Source organism: Kryptolebias marmoratus, linkage group LG19, assembly GCF_001649575.2.
Source record: "Kryptolebias marmoratus isolate JLee-2015 linkage group LG19, ASM164957v2, whole genome shotgun sequence".
Lineage (NCBI taxonomy): Eukaryota > Metazoa > Chordata > Actinopteri > Cyprinodontiformes > Rivulidae > Kryptolebias > Kryptolebias marmoratus.
Genome location: NC_051448.1, coordinates 6,691,624 through 6,711,120, shown reverse-complemented (window position 1 = coordinate 6,711,120; position 19,497 = coordinate 6,691,624). Strand labels below are relative to the sequence as shown.

At 38.1% G+C, this 19,497-nt stretch overlaps 1 protein-coding gene across 2 annotated transcripts in view; it reads right to left on the bottom strand.

The window, feature by feature from the left end:
- Window positions 1–19,336, bottom strand: part of gphnb (gephyrin b) — a 161,101-nt gene extending 141,765 nt beyond the window's left edge. The window contains exons 1-2 of one of the 2 annotated variants that reach the window (XM_025005028.2): window positions 19,183–19,336; window positions 18,772–18,914 (exon numbers count right to left, since the gene is read on the bottom strand). In XM_025005028.2, coding sequence (XP_024860796.1) covers window positions 18,772–18,802 — 31 coding nt within the window. In that variant the 5' untranslated portion in view covers window positions 18,803–18,914; window positions 19,183–19,336. Of the gene's footprint in view, window positions 1–18,771 lie in introns of both variants that reach the window. The other variant, XM_025005027.2, reaches the window with a different exon arrangement.
- Window positions 19,337–19,497: the final 161 nt, after the last annotated feature.

The window sequence follows — 19,497 nt, the reverse complement described above, 5'->3', positions numbered from 1 at the left end:
CAATTACATGGTCTTTTGTGAAATTAACTGTGATAGAAACAGGGCTGCTAATTATCACTCCTCGATGCTTTTTAAGTGGAAAACAACTGGACCTAGAGGTGTTTCGGAGCCACAGTTCAACTAAAAGAACGGCGGCGTCTACATACAAATGAGGTAAATAAACCGAAGCTCAGAGTGATGAAAGTCGAGGTAAACTTGATGCTGCCGAGTACTGAACCCATTAAATGATGCAGCATTTCCCCCAACAGCTTTCCCACCGAAATGATTTCTGTCCCACTAAATGGTGAAATCCCATTTTCCGTCTACCAAATAATTTTTTTTTCTTTTTTTTTTTGCATGTTGAGTGAAGAGCATTTGCTCCTCATGGGACTGCTAACTGAGACTGTTGGTCTTGTTTTTTATTTTTCTCTGTTTTTGCTTTGATTGCCACATTTCATGGTCTGCTTGCCGTTTATCTGCTTGAGCTAAAAATGGGGTGAGGGTGGGATTTTTATTTTGTGTGTGTGTGTTGGGGCGGGGAGGGGGTGAGTACTGATATGAACAAGTATTATATTTAAAAGGACAGATTGGACTGTCAACACAGTAAAATATAATGGCAGAGTTTTAAAGGCACATTTGAAGTGGAACTAAGATATTCCTTTTTATTAACACACCAATGATAGATATTTCCTCTACACTCAAAGTATACTTTAATATATAAACATGCTTAAAACATTGTGTTTGATATAGTACAGCACTGTGCAAAAGTTTTAGATGTGTGATCAGACTTTGCCCTAAAAACGGAATCAGTTCTTCTGCGTTTGCTTCCACAAAGGATCTTAGCAGTTAAATTATTCCACACATCTTGAACTAACCACAGACCCTTTGTAGACTCCAGGCTGGCTCAGATTATTCCGACTCTTCATGTGTCAACTCAGTGATGTTGACATCACGGCTCTGCGCAGGTCATACATCACTTACAGGGCTTTCTTGTTTTTTTTTAAAGTGAAGCTAGTTTGTTCATCATCATTATCCTGTTTCAGAATACATTTGTGGCCAATCAGACTCTCTCTGGATAGGTTTTTTTGATAAGTGATAAATATTTCTGTGTTTTTCTCTGCATCAAAGACAACATAAATCCTGATGATTTGCAGAGATGCAGTCCCAAATTTGCAGGGAACCTCCACCATGCAGCCACACCATTATATCGCTCTATCCCGTCACCAAACAAACTGATTTCTGCTACAACACTTCACATTTTGACTCATCATATGTTTTGATGCATAGTTGAGTTATTCGATCTTGTCTCCATGCATGAGGTTTGGCTTTTGGGCTGCAGTTCTTCCATGATCATCATTTCTGGCCAGACTTAGCCTAGCTGTAGATAAGTGTACCTGGATCCCACAGGTTTCGAAAGAGCCTGAACAACACACATTAAAAGCTCAGTCTGCTCTGAAATCTTTGACTGGGAAACACTTTGCTAATGTAAGATACCATGTGTGTAACCAGTAACAAAACTGTCTTCCACAAACCTACCATGGCAAAGTTTGACTGCTCTTTAACAAGCCTGAGGCCTCTGACTTAGCTGTTTCTGTTTCAGGTCATGACAGTGTTTCATAAAAACCATTAACACCTGTTTGAGATAAAGGGTTAATGATACACTTGACTTCAACCCTTCAAAATCCCTGACTTTTTACTTACTTACACATAAGAATAATACTGCTTTAAAAGCATACCAAATATTTTTGATTTAGCTATATTTCTGTTTGCTCAAGAAGAAAAAAATGTTTTTTTACAGCATTTATTCCACACATCTGCTTCAAACTTTTGCACAGTACTGTATATTTTAGAACACATCAGATGTTAAGATAGATCTGTTTATCTGATTATAAGAGCATTTATCAAGAAGTTCTGCCATGAATTCTTATTTATATTTTTTATCTAAATTTTGAATTACGGACATTGAAGAAGATTTAAATTAGAAGCAGCAGAATAACTTTAATTTCTCCTAAAGCTTTGAAGATGGGATCACAGACCATGACAGTGAACGATGATTCAAACCGAGCATTTCGGAGGAAATTATTCCGAATGTGACTTTGCTATATGGAAAAATATGTGGATCAGATAAAGAAAAACTGAAAGATCAAATGAAAATGCATCGAATGTCACAGAATTTTATAATAAATGTGAAAATAAAGACTATAAGAAATGTTATTGTAAATTGGGGCAGGTGTAAATAAGACAACTCAACATGCAACCACTAAACCTCAAATGTTAGGCAGCCCTAATGGGTAAAAAAAAATCTTGCATAGATGATATATGCAAAATTTTAGTGGCATACGACAAAAAAACAACCACCAGTCAGATGTGTGGCAGAGAATTTTCAAGACTTAAGGCCCAACTAATATAATTTTAGATGTGTAGAGGGCAGTCTTAGACACTCTGATCCATTTCTTGTGGGCATGTCTGAAAGGTCAGAACCAGTGGTAAGAAAATTTATGAGACTATCAAGCTTGCTGTTGGTCAAGACATCCCATTTGCACCTCGCTGATATGTGCTGGGTAACAAGCCCAAGGGCCTTCTTCAGCCTTGAGTGGACCTTATATCTACAGTACCAGAAGTAGTATATATTATGAGGGTGTACAAAAAAAAAAGAAAAAAAAAAAAAAAAAAAGGTATTTTTCCCTCAAGACCATAAATATATGAAACAAACCCTCAGCTGGTGTCAGTTGTTTTTAAGTATAAAAAGGTATCTACATTTGTTTGCCATCAATTGTGTATTATTTTATAATCTCGGATCCCTTCATCAACACCTTCCAGAAGAATTTTTGGTAATTAACAACTTCTCGAGCAAAGATTTTTACTGACAATTAAATGGAGTATTTATTTTGTGGTTACAGATCATCACTTCTGGCCAGACTTAGCCTGACATTGAGTATACACACACACAAATGTTATTTTGTCTATTCTGTAAAGCCAAATTAATCACAATTTATTCCATGCTGAAATCTGAATGTTAATTAAGGAGTTATAAATCTTGTAGAACATGTGGCAGCTGGATGAAAAGCGCCTACGTGCATATCCCAGCACAGTCCCCACTCCTACTACTTTGTTTGCGACTCTCCCGAGATTCCAGGGAACTCATCTATCTGTTAGCAGCGAGAACAAGGTTTTTGATTTTATTTTTGGCGTATATAAATTATTCAGAGTGCCTCCCCAAACATTTATCTCCAATGGAGCCCAGCTGTTCACTTGATGGTGAACTCTCTGAATCTAACTCTTGCTCCAGCTGCCTTTTCCCCTCCTCCCTCTCTGTATCCCAGCTCTTAACCTTTTTTTTTTCTTCCCCCAAACACAAAAAGCAGATTTGTCTTTACCTCATCTCACAGGAGCTTCGACAGCAACTCTCAGGGATATTGATCATGAAATCTTTGTGTACTTAAGCTTTCTCTGCTTCCGCTGTGCTCAGTATATAGAGCAAAGACTCTTAAAGATGAGTTGATTTGGATTATAGCCTTTCGTTTTGAACTTGGTGACCCACAAGAAAGTACAAAAAAAAAAAAAGATTGTACATGGAGATACCAAAAAAGAGTGAGGCTCTCATGGGCTGGGACTGGAAACTGGAAACCCTGATTTTTGGTTATGAATTATTTATTGAGAGAGGGCCGTTTAAGCTTACTCTCTGTCTCGTCTTCCCCATTTAGACAAACAACTTTTAGCTCTTTCAGTCCAACTTGGAAAAAAAAAACCTGTCATACAACAAAAGGATGCTGCACTTCTCTGCTTCTGAGGGACTTTTGAGCAGCAATTCTGACTCGAGATTGTTTAAGTAAAACTCAACAAGTGAGAGAAGTGTTGTTGCTCTGGGCAGTTTCCTGCTGAGAATCTACGGGAATCAAGACTTTAAAGCAGAGCAAAGCTAAAAAAAAACACGTATGCAAAAGAACATGCCTGCTCAGCAAAAACATTCTCTGGATGAATAAAAGCTCAGCTAAGTTAATCCTTTGACAATCTGGAGACACAGTGCTGCACATTACTGCTTTGCATCTCATTATTCAAGCTGTTTTGACAGATACAGTATGAAGCCATCACAATCTGCTGCAGGCTTATGGTATATTTATGTATATCAGCAAAAGTCAAAGTCATTAGAAATTGTTTTTGAAAAAGCAAGTTGCTATGCAACTAAGGTGACTTTAAACCTCTTCAAATCTCATTTTTAGGGAGGTCATCAGTCTTGAAATAAAGATGTTTTCAAATGTATCAAATGTGATGAGTTGAATTTTGAAGAAATGTGTATAAATTAAATTACAGAGCTGAAAACTGGGCTAGAAAGCAGCTGACACTACAGTGTTTGGACATTTTTCCATTTCAGATAATTTAAGGGAAATATTAAATAGCTTCAGATTCTAAAAAAAGCAAACACTAAATGTTATCCTGGATTACTTGTAGGTAAATAAATATCTAGTATTTAGCACTTTAAGGGATTATTAAGCCAATATACAACATTAAATCTCAAGGTATACATAGGAACAGAATCTGTAACTTTACTATAAGAACATATACCATTGTAATGAGGATTACAGGTAGACCAGTAAGGGTTAATGAAGATTTTTAGAAATTAGAAATCATGAAAAAAAAATTTTCATTCATTCATCCATTTTGTTCACCCACTTTCTCCCTTCAAGATCAGTGGAGAGCTGGTGCCCATCTCCAGCAGTCAGTGTGCAAGAGGCAGGATATAATCTGGACACATCACAAGTCCATCACAGGGCCACACGGAAACAAATGAGACAGCCATCCATTCACACTCTCACTCACACCGAGGGACAATTTAGAGTTACCAATGAACCTAACATGCAGGTTTATGGTCTGTGGGAGGAAATGGGAGTACCTGGAGAAAACTCAGGTTTGCGGGAACATGCAAACTCCACACAGAAAGGCCCGAGGCCGGGTGGCGATCTGGCAACCACCTTGCATTGAAGCAACAACCTTAACCACCATTATCACTATCACTATCATTTCACAACCTACTGTTCATATCTGTGACACTTAACAGACTACATAGGCTACCGCACTGACTTTCCTTCGGACCCACAGACTGTAAACAATTATTTAGTAAAGAATAATAGTAAAGTTTAGAATTAGAATAATATTCCTGGCCATCTGTTTTTGAGGTCTGCTGGTGTTGAGCTGGAAAAAAGTCATCCCTGTTGCCTACACAAGAACAAGTCAACACCTGTGCTACCTACTTATATACATTTCTTTTATTTGGCTTTAACTTGGAAAAAACTAATGAGTTTGAGGTAATAATGTGTACTTATATATTTAGTTCATTAGATTATTAGGGAGCTGTTTTGTCTTAGTAACACAGGAACTTTTTCACATTGCATGGAGGCTGATGTTGTTAATGCAAACCTCTGAGCCTCCACCTATGATTATCCAGGGAGCTTGTTAGCTTTGGGGTACTAGGGTTATGTTGGATTTTAAGTAAATTATCAAACATCTGGGATGATACGAATAACTGGAATTTTCTGTCAAACATGGGAGTGAAATAACCCCCGCTGTGCAGCTGATGAACAGCGTGCTCACGCAGTCTAATAAATACTTGCACATAATTTCAATCTGCTCTCGTGCTGAGAGGGGATGACAGTCGAGGTGACACTGCTTTTATTAAAAGGCACGAAAATTAAAATGTCATGAACACCATGTGAGAGAGTTGAGCTAATTTACAGTATGTGCTCTTATTTTAAAACTCTTACTGAAACTGCAATTACCAGTGATATTGTTTAATGTTTTATTATCAGAACATTTTCTTTTACAGCTTTGATTAGAGAAGAAAAACACTTGCAAAATGTGATTTAATGCTGACTATAATGAGAGTCAAGAGTGAAATTACACCGTGGAAGAAACACAGAAAGGATACCTTTTTAAAAGCTGTCTACAAAGGCAGAAGAGGTGATCTGGAAAACAGCTGTGTCATGAGCACATTGAAATAAGACCAATGCACAACCTGCAGAGCTAACAACAGGCAAACTGGAGGGATCAGGCAGGTGGGATAAAAAATAAAAACAACCTTGAGCTCACCCATTTGTTCACTTTCAGGCTCCCCAATATATATATTTCTACTCAGACACACACATACAAGTAACACTCAAACTGTAGTTGACAGCTTCTTTTGTATTATGCAACTTTACTGAAACATGAAAAATACAGCCTTTTCACAGTGCAGAAGAACGCCAATAGAGCAGTATTGAGAGCAATGGTGCTTAGCTCGGTAGTATGATCTTCAATGGGGTCACTGCCTCAGGGAAGAAACTCCACCAATGTCTGCTGGAGCAAACGTAGAGGCTTCTGCAAGACCAAGCAGATGGGAGCAGAGTAAAAAGCACATGATCAGGGTGGGTGAATGTTTGATAATGCTTTTTGCTCTGCTAAGACAGCATTTATGGTAAATGTTCTAATAGGTGGACATCTGGTTGGCAGTTTAAACCACTCACTGCAGAGCTTTACAGCTGTCTGCTCTGACACTGAGCAACTACCATTATATATGCATTTGACTGCTCTTTGTGATAAAGAGTTAAAAGCCCACTCAGATCTGGGAACAGGTGAGATCACTGACTGTGCCACATGACTTCTGCTCCTTATGATCATTATGGGAGGAGAGAAACTACGAGAGAATACATGAGGTGTTGGCATAAAAAAAAAAATCCAACGCTTTATATGAAAATTGCTTCATCCTCTGGGTGTTAATGACTAAGTTGCTGTTAACAGACTTATAGAAGAAATTTAAAAAGCATACATTTACTTGAATGAAAAGATGAACAAATCAATTCTCATTTTATATTGCATTCTTCTTTTTAGGACTACAAACCCCCTGTCCCTTCACCTTAGATCGTTAAAAAAAAAAGTCTGGGACACCATTCTCGGTGGGAGCTTGCAAAAACACAAAGCGGTGAATTGGGCCTCAGCTTATGTTATAAAGTACACTGAAAGTAGTCATTGTTCACACTTATAAGTATAAAACTAATATTACTTTACACCGTATGGGATCAGATGATAGGCTACAGCATTTTTTGGACATCTTGTGGGGTCTATCATTTTGGTGTAATCTTGAAACTTATCTATGTCATTAGAACTATCTGCACATACACAGAACAGATAAAGACACGGAACGGTGAAGGTATTTATTTTGCTGGAAAGCTGTTTAACTCACAGAATGAAAGGGGTAAAAACCAAACATCTGGCCTAAAGAGACCATCTGAAACTTTAAGATGTGCTTTTTTAAACCATCATCTAATAAAAAAGAGAATAAATAAATAGGGAAAGCTTACAGCAATATTGGTTTTTGGAAGGATCGGCCTTGACACATTTGTTTTGCCATCATGGGACACTCAGCTTCTTGTATTTTTTAACAATATTTTACCACAGCTCTTTGCTTTAAAACATGCAAAGACACAATATTCATTATTGCTTCAACACGCGACGCTGAAAGTTTTCTGTATCTTCAGGTTTTACAAAGCCAGCTACATGATTCAAATCAGACATTGAACAGAGTAGTAAATTAAAGAAATAAAAATGATTCTCTTTTGATTCACCGTATTTAAAAGCACTGCAAAGTACTCACACGGTGCTAATGGTGATTGCAGTGGGGCAGAAGCCAATAAGGGCTGCAACACAGGAACGCTGTGCAGCGGCACAATGGCTGCAGTCTTAAAGCCTGTGTGAACACGAGCCTGCCAGGATAGAAAATGTCAACAAGAGCCTTTGATAATTCTCTATGCAGACTGAGAACCCAGATTCACGATTTCATTTCAGATCGGCTACTTCGGCACATTCAGCCTGCTCAGGGTGACGGAGAAATAAGGTAGTAAAATCAGGGATTCGGTTTATGTGGTGGGAGAACATCTTTCAGGGTAACTACCTTGTTTCCACAGTCGACCTGAGAAACTGCGTTGCACCCCAGATGAGAGCAAAGAGTCAGGTCAATGGTGAGAACATCATCACAGGGAGACTGCTGCTTGAGGCAATAATCTAACAGCATGTCTAATTGTTTCTCCAGACTCCGAGGGCTTCACTCAAAAAAAAAAAAAATCCACTTAAAATGTAAGAAATAAAAACCACGCTAGATCAGGCTTCTGAAAATCATACCTGATCATGTTTCACAAACAAATGAACACAAACCACCTTTAGAGAGATGGAGTTAGAAAAAAGGCAGACAACCTAAAAAAAGAAACGAATAATAATGATAATAACAAAACAGTTTTTAATTTATCCTCTAAAAATCAAACAGTTGCATTCGGTAAATGCCAAAAAGCACTTTTCTTTAATCTTCCCCCCAAAACACGAACAAAAGTAAGTAAGTGATGGAAAAAATATTCTCAGTAGAATTACTCTGATGACTAACATGGTTGGCAAAGTAAGGGCTTATCCATAAAAGGGCTTATGGGTAATACCTTTCATTCAAGACTCCTTAAACACCTGCATCTTTTAATATAAGCTGGATAAATTTTGGGGAAAAGTCAGATACATGTGCCTGAATTAACACATGATTAAAAGAAGTACAATCGAGCTGACATTGAAACCTCTTTTTTGAATCCATGCCCGTTAGAAGGTCTATTATGAAGCCTGGCAGTAAATTTGTCAAAGCTGGAGAATTTTATGAATAGGTCTTTTACTGGTGAGGTGCCAACTGGCAACCAGAAAGATTTTCATTGCAGAGGGAGTGAAATAAAAACACCAACTAGGCTCACATTAGATTTTAGATCCAAATCCTTTTTTTTTTTTTTTTTTAAAGGGGCCATTTTATGCTTTGTCAGATTTTTTTTCAGCCAATGTTCAGTGTGATATGAGATCATGGACGCTATTTAAAACTGATCAGACCGATCAGCCGCCCATACACTACTACAATGATGTAATATTACAGCTGACATATAATCAGGACACAAAAATTGTTCAATACATTAAAAAAAAAGACATTCACCATTGTCCCATATATACTGCCAAAGAACTGTTTTTTCCCCTGCTATCATCCTGGTTGAAGTGTCTGGCAATCCCCAAAACATCTGTGTGTAGTTTAGGAGGAAATGTGATTTTCTGCCAATCGGAAGGTTGGCAGTTTGATCCCAGTCTCCCAAGCCCACATATTAAAGTGTCCTTGGGCAAAACATTAAACTCCGCGTTGCCGCAATTTGCTGTGCGAGAGAATGGGTGAATGAGACTTGTTTTGTAGAAGCGCTTTGAGTGGTCAACAAAACCAGAAAAGTACTTTAGAAATGCAATCCATTTTTCAAACTGTTCAGTCTTTTTGCGCTCATTACTGAACTTGTCAAAATGTTTTATTGATGACAGGGACAAAAATAAACAAATAAAAATCTCACGACTAGTAGCTGATATAGGTATGGTGTTGAACCGATTCAACAGCTTGTGAACTTTTGGAAGTATGCTTTTTGTCACAGGTGTCGCATTCATTGCTGATGCTATGGGTGATAATGCAATCCCAGAAGCCTCATCCAGCGTCACATCTGTATGCATAGACTGATAATACCTAGCATACAGTGCCAACAAACAACAGTGTTTTAAAATATGATAAAAACTAACTAGTTTGCTACAGAGTAAAGTGACAGATTGACAATGCATGATAAAGTTAGTCTGTAAAGGTTGACTCGTGTTGAAGGGAAAAACAGAATTTGGTGACATGACAACATTGTCATGTGGAATATGTGTCTGACTATATTCTGATGCCGGGTCAAACTGCCCTTTTCACTGATACAGCTCTAACAAAGGCTGGCGCCATTGTAGGACAAATGTTTTTGATAAGTGCCGTGGCTGTGTAAAAGCTTCTACTTATCTTTGAGACAGGTGTATTGTGCTGTCTTTTCACTACGGCAAAGAATTGTCTCAATCCCGTTGGATTTGCGGCTTGACATTTTTGATATTGAATTTATAAAAATCACCAAGCAAAGTTGTTTCTGTTTCACCATTTTACCACGACATTGCTAGATGACACTATTAGCTGATATATTCCTTAAATGACGGATTTATTGATTTGGAAAGCTGTGTGGACACAGTGTGGCAGTTTATGACTGTTTTGTGGTCCATTGAATACAGAGTTCTGTTGATCTAAACAACTAAAGTAACTAAACCCAAAGTCCTGCACTTTTTAGCAAGCAGTGGACCAATCATAGCAGTTCAAGCTGTTAACAAGACAGCTACAAAAAGCTAGCTGGTCTTAACAAAATATAATGTAATGAAAAATGTGTTGAATTAAACTGTCTTAACAGTTTAACAATCTAGTTTAATTCAATTATTTTATTACCCAGTTTGTTTTCACATTTATAGACAATAATTTGGCAATTTTAGACAACCAAAAGCTAAGGACTATACAGTAAAAAGATTTTATAGATTACATACAATCAAATTTAAATCTATTTAATTAAATGATTTTGAAGTATCAAACATTCCTCTTTATAAAACCCACAATAACTTTTGTCCATGTTTCTGATTATATGACAAGTCTTTTTCTTTCCCAGCTTCTTTTTTTAGGTTATTTTGTTACTTTTTAAACTAACCACTTTTCAACTAACCACATCATATAAGCCATACAGGATAACAAGCTGTGACAAATCTGTAACCGCAAGTCTAAGGACTCATTAAAATAGTCACTTGAAGGAGATTTGCTATGTGCTTACTCACTTCTCACAGAGATGACAACAAATCCTACATTTTTGCTCTTCCAGTGGTGATTTGACCTACAGACTTGAGTCATAATTTAAAAGAGAACTGCATTAACCTACACAATATAGTTAATTGTAATTCTTAACTTGTGCTGGGCCCTCAGGTTTGGATGGAACAAAGGTTAATGGAAGCAAAAGCACATAAAAGAGTGAGATGGAAGAGAGGGATATGGAAAGAAAATGACAATTGAAAATGAAGTAGTCTTAGTTTGTCAAGTTTGAGACAAGAGAACTTTCTGTCCTTTAGTTGCTGCCAAGGCTATTCTATTGTCACACGGTGACACCATAATTGCAGTGCAGGGACCAAAGGAAGACAGCCACTGCCCACATAGCCTCCTCAGTGGGTACCACAGAAGCACAAGGCAATTACACAACCCTGCGCCACAGCTGATTTTAACTGTCTCAGTCTTTACATCCAATCTTCTCTGGATCTTTGGTGTGTTTTCCTTAAGATAACAGGCATTTTTCTCTCGTGCCCTAAAGATGGTAGATATTTCCTCACATTTGCAAACCCAAGATGGATGAAGTAATCCTTTTTTCAGCTGGAGGCTGCCCAATATGTTATGGCATTAAGATTTAATCAGCGGTGTATGGACAAGCTAAAGCCTTCTCAGCTATAGGTAGAAGTAATATTCCTGTCGCTGACATTGAACTGTTCAGAGGTAAGAAGCCTTCACTGACATGAGAGCTCTCCCCCCCAGTTTAAGCATGATAACATCTTCACAGCTTTCATCAGTGCACCTGCTGTGATTAGTGTATGGTGCTTTTTGTGAATGGTTCATGAACGGCAGCCAAAGGCAATTATTATCTCTGCTACATTCATCTCACCGAGCTCATTGATTTGAAATTAGTCCAGAGGTGATATTACACACAAGTTTCTCTTTTACAACCAGGTAACCAGGTACAGTATCGTGTGTGTTGTGCTCAGCTGTTGTTGTTGAGTCCCACTGTGTCACCCCAGGTTCTAAGTCAGTCTGGATAAAGTATTCACTCAGTGTGATGCTGTCAATTTCCCCCATGATCCTCTGAATTGTTGTGTATAAGTATGCAGGTGGTGTGGTGGTGTATGTCTCCTGCTCCTCCCCGTCCTAAAGAACACTGGAGGTTTTATCAAACCCTGACTGGGAAGACAGATGGCTTTGAATAGGGGGAGCCTAATGTAAAAGTGTGTGGAGTACGGCGAAGGGGGAGATAAGCAGCAGACGGCCATTTCTCTCTGGCTGCGTTGGGGTACAGGGCCTTAAATCACATGTTATCTCCTGCTGCCTCAGCCAGACGCTAATGGTCATCACAGCAGGCTGAACCCCGCAGGCAGCAGTAGTAGGGGAGAGGAGGGGCGGGGACTTTCCTCTCCACCATTGCTGCAGCAGGCTTCAGAAGGACACAGAGATACAGTGAAGGCTTTAGCAAGAACATTATTCTTTGTGCTATATAGTAACCTGACAGCCCATTGGCACACAGCCTATTATTTTCCTTCAAAATGTGACATCACTATCCAGACAGAACCTCTCTCCTTCATTTTCTGCACCCGCTTTGGGTCACCGGGGGGGCTGTAGCCTATACAAACAGTCAACAGGCAAGAGAAGGGGTAGGCGTGTAAACCCTGACCAGGATACCAGTCCATCACAGGACCAACACAGGGACACTTACATCTAAGGTCAATTTAGAATTCCATCCAGAACTGTGGCACAGAAAACAATCAAACAAACAAACAAAAACAATGCAGAGCGTCCATAGACCATATATTTAGGCCTCCAACTGGAACATGGTAGTTGAAGACAGAACAGGATCAGCTTCCCTGCATGCTGGTTCTGGAATAAGTTTTAAGTCCCGCCCCCTCCACACACTGATGCTTGTAAAATGAAAAAAAAATTTACATCAGTTTTTTCTGGTGCTGACGCTTGATCATTCACATAGTTTTTAATGACCCCCCACCATCAGTGTGCAGAGTCTTATTTTATCAATTTTTCGAAAATTTCAGAGTTAAAGGAAAATGCTAAAGTCAGAGTTAAAGGAAAATGCTAAAAAATTATTAAAATAACCAGTAGGTGGGAATAACATTTATCTTAATGGCAAGAAAAAAGATTCTGAATACCTACTGCTTTTCATTTAACTCTGAAACATGGATTTGGGAATGACGTCACATCCAACTTTGCCAAGGAAGCAAAAATAATTTGCAAATTGTTTTGCCCAATGACTAGGCTAACTATCATTAGCAATACAAGCTGATAACACTGTCTGGGTAAGACATATTGCTCCAAAATCTGTATGTCATTTCTTATTAATGGTCTCTGCATTGATGTGTAAGTGACCGCTACCATCTGCAATTTATACCCTGACTCTCTGTCACAGAAACTGATTTTTGAACTGAGCTAAATAGCCCTTCTCCTTTTCCGCCTGAAAGAGGCAGTTTTCATAATTTATAAGACCACAGAATAGTTTCCCATTTTCCCTCAGCCTATCGTGCATGAACAGAGGCTCAGGAAATTAGGCGGAATTCCTACATCTTGTTTATTAATCATCTTTTCTTTGGATGGTAAGCTTTTTGTTCACATTCATGGATGCAGCCATGAACTGTGTTCACGAGCAGTTTTGAAAAGAGGTTTTGTTTCCATGCAGTGATGTTTATTAGGTAGCCTGTTTTATGCAATTCTGCATGAAGGCTTGAAACTCGTGACCATTTCACATTAACAAGCCTTGTTCCTTTCATACAGTTACTTCCTTTGATAATATTAATATGCTGAAGTCTTTGTATTAAAAGTATTGAAATTTGCAAAAATTGAAAAAACTTGTTCATAATTGTGGAGTTTGATAAGTAAATTTTTATTTAGCCTTCTTATTTTTAGTGGTTTACCACATACTAAAATATTCTAAATACTACAGGCTAACTGATCAACTATACCATCTCATTATGCATCAAACTTCTTGTCGGATAACCATGCTGCCTTTGTCACACAAGTGGATGCCAGAATTGGCAGAACAGTTTCTAGAAGTTATAAAATGAGGAAGGGGGCACATTTTGTGAACAGCTAATTTGAAGACTGGTCCCATGGGGTTTTTTCAACAGACATATTCTATGAGAGTCAAACAACACCTAATGGATTATTTCTGTGAAATAACAACAGAAAGCTCAGTATGAGTGTGTGATGGGTTTATGAGAGAAACACTACAGTCAAAGCTGTGTAAAGCTTGTGAAGGTGACGTTTAATAGTTCCTATGCAGGTGTGGACAGTTATTGCTGGCCACAAGATCTGACATGTTTGTTTATTTGTTGTGTTTGTGTCATTTTTAGCACTTATTTGTACATGCTTATCACTAATGCCAACTGAATTCTCTTTGAAATATGTGTTTAATATCAGTGTTAAAAAACTACATTTCAGTAGTCTGATTTTTTCTTCACTGCCTAATTCGAAGTTTGTGACCATAGATCTCGTACTGAAACATGGCGAACGCACAAAATAATGCAGCTAAATCAAACAGTCCATATGCATGAATCCACGCACATTTCCTTTGTATGGATGTGGAATTGACGCACACGAGACACCTCCTTTGGTATGCTTCAATTTAAAAAGGCAAATAAATACAAATAGGTGTGATTCTCCTCGCTGCACGATCAAAAATAATGAGAGATGCCAGGGGCGCACTTCTGAAACTGAGGCATTTCAAACTTTCCGGATGTACTTTTTTAACATTACTGTAAACACAGAGGAGCTCAGGGGCTTGGTAGGATGCTCTGAAACTGTGTTTTAACCAGCAAAAAACAGGAAGTCAGTCACTTGAACCACTGACTAGTAAAGATGCCATAAAGACAGGATGATGCTCGGGAGCACGCAGCTTGATGCGCAATGGGGGACCAATATCAAGACAATTAAATTAATTCATTCACCGAGAAGCTTCCCATTCCACAACATGTTAGCTTGTATCTTGTTCCTAACCATGCTGTTCATGGTTGGGAACAGAAAACAATGAATGTTAGTTAGCTGCATTAATGCAACGTACATGGCAGACATGGATAATTCCATCCTACACAGATGGCATGGCTCGGCTCAAGGTCGACTGGCACAGACCTGATTGGTCTGCCAGCTCCCTCTGAAATACCCCATTTGCTAGGAACCTTAGTGAGGGTATGCTGGGAAACTGTTAATGACGTGAGAACAATATTGGTACACACCAGAGACGTGACCAACAGTTAATACATTCACATGTATGCAGTGTCTGAGTGGAAACATATGCAAAGTGCTGAAAAGACTTTAAAAACAAAGGAGTTTAGCCTTATTAGATGATGATTGTTTTTACTGCAAACGACACAGTGCTAAGAGAGCGAGCATTTAGAGACCTCGAAGATTTTCTGGCCCAACATGATGACACTTTAAGTTTCCAAGAATCATCTTGTAGGAACTCTGTTCTGATCTGTGCCCAGTTTTAGTTCATGGTGAGGAGTCGTGTTCTGCCTGTATCCGTTCAGTTGCTGACCTCAGTTATTGACACATCTGCAGTTTTGTGTGGAAAAGGGCCACTTTTTGTGCGTACGCATCCTTTGTACATGAGGACCTGGTCAGTGAACTAATAGTGCGAATTTCAGATAAAACAAAAAATTCTTAGAAAACTTTTAATTTGTGATATTTACTTTTGTTGCACGTACTAATAATGTGTAAATAAACTACAACTATACTCAAAACATTGTTAGACATTGGTCAGTAAATTGTAAAGTATGTCTACAAGTACGGAAGGGTCAATAATTTCATTACTTTCTTTAATTTCTGACTAATAACTGACCAAAGCTATATAAACATCATAAAACTTAGGGTTTAAGTTATAATTATCTTTTAAAAACAGCATTTTACATTTACTGCGATCATTATCCTGCATTGATATGCCATTATTAAGAGACAACTCCTAATAACAAGCTCAGCCTTCATCAAAGCTGGTAACACAAAGAGCTTCGGCTGTTTCACAACAAAGAAAGCTGCAGAGTCGAATGACTGCAGCTCAATTATCTGTGACATCCATGAGCACTCCGACCAGCTGTGTTCTGCATGAAACTGCCAACTCCTCGGTAAATTACTCTGCTGATATTTTGGACTGAAAATCAGCACAATGCTCTCAACACAAACTGAATGCTAACATTGTGTCTTAGCCCTGACCCTACAGGATCTGTAAGATATTAAGCAGGTAGCATGAAAAAAAAAACCCTTTTCAGTCAGTGATTTCCTGGAATAAAACAATGTGAAATACAGAACCTACACTGATGTATCAGAGTCTCTTTTAACTTCTTTCTAAAATATTACAGGCACAATTCTTGTTTCCAACACGTCTCAACATTCGGTTAAATCCATCTTTCATTCAAGTCAAACCAAAGATTATCCCATAACCTCTGACCCTGCAAAAACCTATTACTTTGCTGTAGCTAAATTTTACTTATTTGTGCATGTCCAAAAAAAAAAAGCAATGTTGCAAAGATTAAAATCCATTTTTAAAAAGCAGTTTAAAAGGAAATATAGTGGTTTGGACAGAATGAGCTCCTCAGGCAGAGTCAAAAACCTGAAGCTGTTAAAAAAAACACCAAACAGCCAGTAGCACTTCTTGTCTGAGGACTGTAGGCTGCACACAGAGTGGCAGCAGAGAGCAATTGTGAGATAAATCAAAGAGCCTGGTCGAAAAGTGCAGAAATCTAATCTGTAAAAATCTCAAAACGTCATTTCATTCATTCTTTCAGCTGTTAATTCAGTATCAATCCTCCCATTTCACATCTATTTAGATGATCTAATGCATGTCAACATTATAGCCACTGGTTTGGGAATTACTGGTTTGAAGCAGTTTGTTCATTTGAACATCATCAAGTTGGGCTTTAGAATATTTGGATGAGAGGTGAAAGTTAGATACTTGATTTAGCCCTTTCAGACCATAAAGAACCTCTGTATTAGTTTCACTTTTAACAGAAAAACAGTGTTCATGGGTACGTAACCGTTACAGTCAAAGGAGCCATTTCTGCCCTTTTTTCCACTAGATAAATTTTATCCAGAGCCACAAAACACAACTTCAATTTCAAATAAGGACAACAGAAAGAGTTAAATAAATACTACACCCCCAAAAAACTATAGTTTGTTACATTCTGAAATTTAGAATGTTGACATTTACTGGTAAAAATAAATCCCTTAAAGTATCTTACTTTAAAATAATAAAGCATGTATCTTCATCCTGATGAATTATTAAAATGAACATAAAAATGAGGCCATTTGTTAAATATTTAATTGCGACTCACTGAATGTCTTGTAATAAAAGGCAGAGGCTTTCATTTACTTCAATTTTCACTAAGTTTTTATCAAAGAAAAGCCTTTAATTCCAATTTGTATTATTAGCAGAATGACTTACCATATTTTTGTAAAACGCCTTATTTCAGTCACTTCTGATTTGCGATGTGTGTGAAATAGCACTTTATTATTTTTGTTCATTTATTTGCATAAATTAAACAGAGAAACTGCTAAAACTAGTGATCGTTATCGTGGTTATAAATACATAAATATTAATTTCCACTTTATGTTTTGGTCTGCATGGAAGCAAAGAGCCACATCCTGATCTACGCTTAACTTTATTCCAGGTATTGACTTTATCTTTTTATTCATGGGCACAAACGCATAATTCCTTTACAGATATTGTTATGGGTTGACATGCTTCTTGAGTCCCTATTTTAGGTTTCAGTACTTTGCACACTACATCTAAGAGGTACTTTTAACGAAAAGGAAGGCTTAAAGAGCAACTCTGTATTTAAATTTCTGGGTTTTAATACAGACTTCAATCAATACGGCAGTTTGTTAAAAATAATCCTTAAAAGCATGGCAAAATTCACAGCAAAAGTCGTTCTACCATTAATTAATGTACCACACAAACCATGATAAAGTGTTGGGTTTCTTGCACTCGATCTGAACCACTGATTAATGGGAACCACTGAGATTCCAGTGAAGCACAGTTTCAACATGTCTTTGTTTCTCTGAATAAAGATGTCTTGCTTCGCACACAGAATCAACTTTATAGAATGAAATTTTACAGGAAGAGTTAAGATAACAGGTGGGATTAAAACCACTCAGCTAATAAAACCCAAACTGCTGCCAACTGCTGAGTTAACACGAAGAGGAGAAAGACTGACACCTACAATCTTTGACTAGGGAAAAACCTGACAGTTTTTTAATTTGAGCCGCTCCCCACATGCTTTGATGTGGGCCAGGTACCATAGGGCTGATTGGAGCTGGCCGGGACCACAATCATCATTTCCATTTCCTTTCACCTTCTTTTTTTTCATGACTCAGTCAAAATTAATTCAGCTGCCCTTTACAAGATTAGAATTTCACAAGGCAATATGGTACCCGCTTATCTCCATTTAATATGAATCCTATCAGAGCTACATGGCCACAATAAAATCTTGCACTGTGATCTCTGAGCAGTTAGAGTATGTTCAAGTCCAGAGCTATTGGTCACTTCCTATATTGGTTCTGAAGTGATACAAGGGCTTTCCAGATGCACAAGATCAGTTCGGACACAGACAACACAACAGTCCTATAAAATAATAAGAATAAAAAACACAAGTGAAGGTATTTCTAGTGTCATGGCTTCACAGCTAAGTTCTTTGTCAAACTGGTCGAGATTTATATATTTTAACAACATTAGAAGGACTGCAAACTAAATCTGAGCAATTCTCTCAGTTTCCGAAAATGGCCGAAGGCATTTTCCACGTGAAGTAAAACATGGCTGAGGCATTCACCTGATTTTTCCATCCAGCTCTGCCATCAAGTAATGTGAAATGCACTGAAATATTCCGATATAAACCAGTCAAACAGCAAGGATTTGTTTCTTTTAGCTTGAGCTGTTGAGTTAAAAGCTCCAAGTTTGTATGACAAGTTGAAACATCAGACCTTTAACTTTCCAACCCCTCCTATGGGCCCAGGCTGAAATCTGACCCTGTAAAACTCACCCAACATCTAAACTTTGTTACTGTGGCTGTGCCTTCTAAATGAACACCTCTCCAACATCATATAAATGGTTCATGCGTTGTGCTCTTACTCACCAGCTTGCAGGGAATCTGCTGGCTGCTGCATTCATGTGGAGCTCCTTTTGTTTTGACTGAGTCACATCTCTTTGTGGATATCTTTGCACCGCGGCATAAAATATCTTTAGGCAATTATGTTTTCACTGGAGCTGTAATTACATCTGTAGGGTAAGGCCAGTAGATAATAAAATGAGCACCTAAGTGGCCAGCTGAACTTTCTATTCGAAAATTATTTATATCTAAAAGCGGCGGGCGTGACAGAGACACGAAATAATTCATTTTCGCCCTCAGAAGCTTTAGCTTAAGTGTCTCATCAACAGCTAATAGCTAACAGCTGCTTGAGAAGTGCACTCACATAAAACCATAAATAAACAAACTTTGCTTTGCCTAATAAACCAAACAAAGCACACATATAACCGCTAAAATTACCGTCAGTCAAAGCTTCTCCTTTTAAAAGCTAAATAATACTGCGTGTCATTGTTTTCATAGCAGCATTATGCTAACGATATGATATGCTAATTGTTTGTTGGAAGCTAAAACGCCACTTCAGGTGAAAGGTCACGAGCGGCACGCCCTGTTACAGGCAGGGGTGGAAATTAGCACCCGCCACCGGCCAAATGCGGGTAAATATTTGAAGTGGCGGGTGAATTTGATCAACACACACGCTACTGTGGCGGGTTGGCAATTTGAACAGAAAAGGTGTTATTTGTCCTCTTGACATATAGGGGGCAGCAATGTGCTCGA